At 35.2% G+C, this 6,111-nt stretch overlaps 1 protein-coding gene across 1 annotated transcript in view; it reads right to left on the bottom strand.

Moving 5' to 3' along the window:
* Positions 1–2,146: 2,146 nt before the first annotated feature.
* Positions 2,147–6,111, bottom strand: part of LOC109858041 (beta-1-syntrophin) — a 223,410-nt gene continuing 219,445 nt past the window's right edge. The window contains exons 9-10 of the mRNA XM_020434916.1: positions 3,855–4,072; positions 2,147–3,449 (exon numbers count right to left, since the gene is read on the bottom strand). Coding sequence (XP_020290505.1) covers positions 3,357–3,449; positions 3,855–4,072 — 311 coding nt within the window. The 3' untranslated portion in view covers positions 2,147–3,356. The remainder of the gene's footprint in view (positions 3,450–3,854; positions 4,073–6,111) is intronic.

Below are 6,111 nucleotides of genomic sequence, written 5' to 3' on the forward strand. Positions count from 1 at the left end.
ATTATAAATTGAGAGCGTTCTTTTATATAAATTTAAAACTCATATAGTAGAAAATTTCAATATTTGAATATGCAACGAATTTTTCCCTTCAAAGTAACATCGACCATATTCAGTTCTCTCGGATCTTGCGCAATAAAACTATTTGCATCCCCCGAAGAAAGTGTTTATTTTTTTTTATGTTTCACAAATAAATTAATTTTTTCTCAAACATTACACTCGTGCATTTTCAAAAGTCTTGTTCTACAAAAAAAAAAAAAAAAAATTACTTCGTCGAAATTATTGCAAATATAAAAAAACCACATATTGTTAAATTCTAAAATTCAAATCCGCTTCCTTTAACACGAGAACGTGGAAAATGGTAGATCCCGAAGGCGTAAGTCAACCCCAATTCTCGCCTTGCCTCGTCTCGCCGAGGAACGGCCGCCAGGAGGATATTTCCATTTTGTCTGGCTGAGATCGATGGCGATCGCTTCGCGGCTCTCGAGTACAATTCCGAGGAGGTATTTTGGCCAAGAAACGGCGCGCAGGATATTCCAACTTCCGTGAACTCACTCGAGGCGCTTTGACTGCGGGCAGGAGGGGGAGTGACATAAATATCGCCTTACCGAAACGAAACACGTTATCTCGCGGAAAGTTCCCGTCGGAAGATCAGAGGAGTAAACTCCTTAAGTCCTTTTCAGGTGCTCTCCTGACTCCGTGAACTTTAGTATCGTGTGACGTGCGCATGAATTTTTCGAAAAAAAAAAAAAAAAAAAAAATGGAAAACGAGCAAGGGACTGACCAAAAATCCCTGTATGAAATTAAAGCATCGTAGATGCGATGCTTCTGTTTGCGTGTAATAAAATTTTTTTAACGCGTAATATATAAATTTTGATGAAACTATCCGTGTGTACTTTTTATTCAGCCTAATAATATAACTGTGCTGATATTCTCTTTTATATATATATATATATATTTTGTAAAAAGTTTTCGCTTTTATACTGTTTTGTGGAAATCGATACTCCGCGAGCCTGACCAAGGGAACCGGAAAGTCGAGCATCAATGGGCGACTCATTGTTGAATAATAACGACCGTGTTTTCACCGCGCATTTAACGCCGAGGTCCCATTATTATCATTATCGTTATTATTATTATTATTATTATTTATTTTTATTTTTATTTTTTTTTTTTTTACATCACACTGACAGAAATGTGGCGTTAAATATCGCAGCGACACTATCAATTTTCAATATTACGACATTGTAGCACATTCTACGTAAAATTCTATATATCGTGAATATATGTTATTTCACAATACCGCCGTATAATATAATACCACATAACTTTAAACGTGATTATACACACGATTCGTAATCTATGTTTTACATCGAATGTATACAACGTGATATTTTTGATGAGAGCTAAATTGCGAGACCGGGCCGACCGCGCCCGTTTAAACGCCAGATGTGCGGTGAAAATATAGGCCTTATTATACGATTATTAGTAATCTAGTTTTTTTTTCGTAACGAATACGCGCGTTACATCGTTTTTTTTTCTCACCTATAAACGCATCTCGATAGCGCATACGTGATCTCAGGATTTAGCACGATCTTCAAACGATGAAGGGAAAATTTGTGGGATTTTTGTTTTGCATTGTTGCGTGAGAAAAATGTTATAATTTATTTATTTATTTTTTTTTTTTTTAAATAAATGTTTGAAAACACAAATAAGAGTAGGATATATATATACACACACAAATGTAATTAAATTGATTGGAAATTCATTTTACAACGGACGTTTCTTTTTGAGAATAAATATTGACTAAACAAAATATCTCAAAATGTTTTTAAGAGTTCGTTAAACCTGTAATATCTTATCAGCGCGTGATTACATTGATTCGCGCGGATATTCATACACATATAAAATTGTAAAATTAAAAATAACATTTAGATGACTAAAATATCACAATTTAATTAAAGTGGTTGAGTCAAATTAATTCAATTATTATATTAAAATGAGAATATCAACTCGAACAATATTGTTTGTAAAATTTTGTTTCGTATATAACTTTTGTTAAATATATATATTTTGTTAAATATATATATTATTTTGCGCAAAAGCGCTAATGTTAATTAAATAAAGAATTAATTTAATAAAATTCAATTTTCATTAAAAGATTTATCCTAAATTGAAAATACTTTGTGCTTATCAATTATCAGAATGCGATACGATTTCCGAGATTATTCAAAATTACGTTTAAAAACTGAACCTCTCTGTATCGGCGTGCGCCATCGTTTAATCGATCGCGTCCCGCGCCTGATTTCCATTGCTCACTACAATATAATCGCGATTCGACACCCGACCGGATCTCAAATGAATAATATATCTATCGATAATCCGCCACGTCAGTTCTTTGCGATTAATCTTAATCTTACGATTTAGGTAAATAGTTAATTAATTAGTTACTTAGGCGCGTTGATTAGCGGCATGTAGGTTAATTCTTCTCACCTCTTTCCGCTTTCTCCGTCCTTGTATATGTGTGTCGTTACATTACTTTCTTCGATATATCGTCTCGTGGATGGCTTCGTGTCGATTATCGTTTTGGAGAAAAAAAAAAGCGAACAGAGAATGCCGAATTTTTTTTTAATTATTGACCGTCTTGGTCAATTTGTCGCGATCAAGTTTCTCTCTCGACAATTTTTTCTATCAAACGAACTCTATCAAACTTATACAGTCTTATTTTTACCTACACTTTGTGTCACTGTCTAACGAGATACTGCGAGATTCTTTAATTAAACAAATCCGAGAATTCCGACGACGTGATAACTACAAACGAAACTAGGCCGACGTTGAATCATTTAGGTATTGAAATTCTTGAACTCTCTCTCTCTCGAACATCTCTCAAGATTTCAAACATCGAAAAGAGTATTCGGAATATTAAGTTTTGGATAAAACTCAATTACCAGCCGGTGTAATATTATCTGTTATAAAATCTTCGGATTACAGAATTCTCGGCTCTAGACGTACCTTCTGCATTCTCCGTCTACGCATCAATCATCGTTAAAACTCATTATCGATTCTTTTTTTTCTTTTCTCCGCGTCTCGAAAATTTCAGAACCATAATTGCTGCGTGTGATTTTTTTATAACCAGGGATAAATATCGCGTCGCTTATCCACCAGTACATTTTCAAATGGCTATTTTTCGTTTTTACTGTCGAATCATTGAAGAGAAAAGATTCCTTTTTTTTTCTCTATCTCATCTCTCTGGGGGTGATTGTTCTTTCTCTCTTCAGGTTTCAGTGAAGAAAGACGCTGGTAACGGATCTGGTAGTGTGAGGTGGCAGATCGGGGGCCTCCGTCAGGGCCCCCTCGTGTCCCTATGCGGTCAGACCGAGTCGATGGATCTTCGCCGAAAGAAAGTTATGCAGGACAAATACTATTGGTTTCGGACAACTCTCCAGGTCGAGCTCCTATAAACGGGACAATCACTGATTGACGTAACTGGCACACAGGCTCTTTCTCAGATTTTCAAAAATTACAAGATCATCAGATTTACCTTTTTTCTCTTTTCTTTATTTTTTATTTTTTTTCTTTACGCGAAAACGAATCGCAAAAAAGTAAAATCTTGTTTTTTTTTCGCGCAAGTATTCTATATCCGTCCGTTATTGATCTCGCGGAAATATACATTGTCGAGAAACAGAGAAATGTGTGTATAACGCTATGACCTACTTTTTTTTCTTCACTCGCGAACTTGTAACAGAAATTGACGAAAAGCTAGTATCGGCTGGCGAGATTTATTTTATCGTTTCGCAGAACTTTAAGTGTTTGCGTTAATTTTTTGATTTTAATAATATCGCTCTATCGGGAGTACTTACAATTTCGCCGTCCTCTCCACCAAAATCGAGCCAAAGAAGACGCGCGCCGTCGTCCGCGGACATTTTCAATTTGTCAAAGGATCTTCTCCAGAGCGGTGTGGGAGGTGATCCGGGACTTACACCGTTTCCGGTTGTGCCCCGCGCGCCCGCTGAATAAAGCGCGAATCCTTCTTCGTGGTTGACAACTAACTGACAGGCCTTACCTTGCCACACGCAACCTGTAATGCAAATCACGAAAATAAAAAATTGACGCGGCGAAAATTCTCATTCTCGAAATTTCTCGTTCTTCGCTTCGATTCCCTCTTAATTAAAATTATTGATTGAAAAAAAAAAAAAAAAACAAACGCTATCGCGCGCTCTCTACCACGATTTCTACAATAAAATCTGACGATTTTATTTCGGTCTGATAATTTTTACCATTTAACCATTTAGTATGTTTGGATATAAATAAAAGTCAAATTAGGATCGAATAATTAATAATTAATTTTTTGCATTTGATTTTCACACACAATTCAGTTCTTAGCAATGCGCACTACTTTTTTATGAGACAGCCGTGTGTGTCTATACATATATATATATATATATGTATATATGTATATTTTTCTTCTCCCGTCGCACATTTCCGCCGTATATCGGTATCCGCGGCTCTTTATCATCGATGAGTTCGACGCGAGACGTGAACAAAAAAGACGCGTATAAAACGGGCGAGGCATTCATCTCGATTTATTATTGCCGTTCGTCGTCGCTGAAAAGAAATTAAAATTCATCGAACCGAGCGCGCGCAGAAAACGACGAGAGAGCGTAGATGTTGACTATTGTTGTTCGCCGCTATACGATTCTTTCGTGTCGAAAGAATTTCGGTGGTTCGCTTATTTCTTGAAAATATATTTTGCAGCAGACTCTGTGCGATTGTTAAAAAACTCTCTCTCGCTGTTTGATTTTTCACATTTTTTTTTTTTTTTTTTCACATAGATTCCGTCACAAAATATAGATTATCAGATGTGGGTCCTCGATAATTTATTTTTTAAATAAGAACAGGAAAAGTATAAATGGCCATTTGAAGCAAAAAACACTGGTGATAATGTGTGTGTGATAGCAGCATTACTTTATTCAAGAAGGTAATACAGAACGTTTTCGGCCTTAGATTAGGCCTTTATCAATATATATATAAAAATGTTGTTCTTGAATTAAAACTTTATCAAGTCACATGATTACAATTTAGAAATATAAAAGTAACTCTTACTCAGTTACTTTTATATTTCTAAATTGTAATCATGTGACTTGATATAAAGTTTTAATTCAAGAACAACATTTTTGGTAAATGTTTACAATAGGGGAGACTCCTCCGATCGGCTTCTCGTTTTGATACATTGTTAATATGACCTTCCTGAGTACGTTTCTAAAAGTTTTATCCGTCGCTCATTGTTTATAAAAAAGTTATGAACAAAAAAGGTTTCATCAATAAACTATTGTTTTTCGCCACCGTGTACATTTTTTGTGTGTTGTAAACATGTAGGTTTTACTCATTTCTATTGATATTGTAGTAATATAGGTTAACCAGTGTGAAAATTTTGCGAGGGGGAATGCAGAAAGATGAGTTTAGGTTAGGGTTAGGTTAGGTTTTTTAGGGGAGGGAGTGCAGAGGGGGCGCAGCCTCCCCTGCCTACACGCTTACAACGAAGAAATAAAAACAAATCGTCAATCAATCTAGTATCAAAAATCAATTCTAGCATCAAAATTATACATTCGGGACGAATACGAACGAAGAAATAAAAACAAAACAGAAAGTTTCGGAATATGCTACGTATACACACATTGTTGGCAACATGAACATTACTTATTTCCTTCTGAAATGTACACGGTGTCGAAAAACGATAGTTTATTGATGAAACTTTTTTTGGTCATAACTTTTTTATAAACAATGAGCGACGGATAAAACTTTTAGAAACGTATACTCAGGAAGGTCATATTTACAATGTATCAAAACGAGAAGCCGATCGGAGAGGTCTCTCCTATTGTAAACATTTACCGTAACTCTTACTCAGTTACTTTTATATTTCTAAATTGTAATCATGTGACTTGATATAAAGTTTTAATTCAAGAACAACATTTTTATATATATATACAGGGTGTCCCAGAATTGGTTTAACATCTCTCGTAGGCAGGTAGAAGAAATAAAACTGAGTCGAAAAGTCCTATACCATTTTGCTAGATTCGCAATAGTTACCGAGATCTTAATTAACAAAGATCCGCGAAT

Source organism: Pseudomyrmex gracilis, unplaced genomic scaffold (assembly GCF_002006095.1).
Source record: "Pseudomyrmex gracilis isolate BER0280 unplaced genomic scaffold, ASM200609v1 scaffold_182, whole genome shotgun sequence".
Lineage (NCBI taxonomy): Eukaryota > Metazoa > Arthropoda > Insecta > Hymenoptera > Formicidae > Pseudomyrmex > Pseudomyrmex gracilis.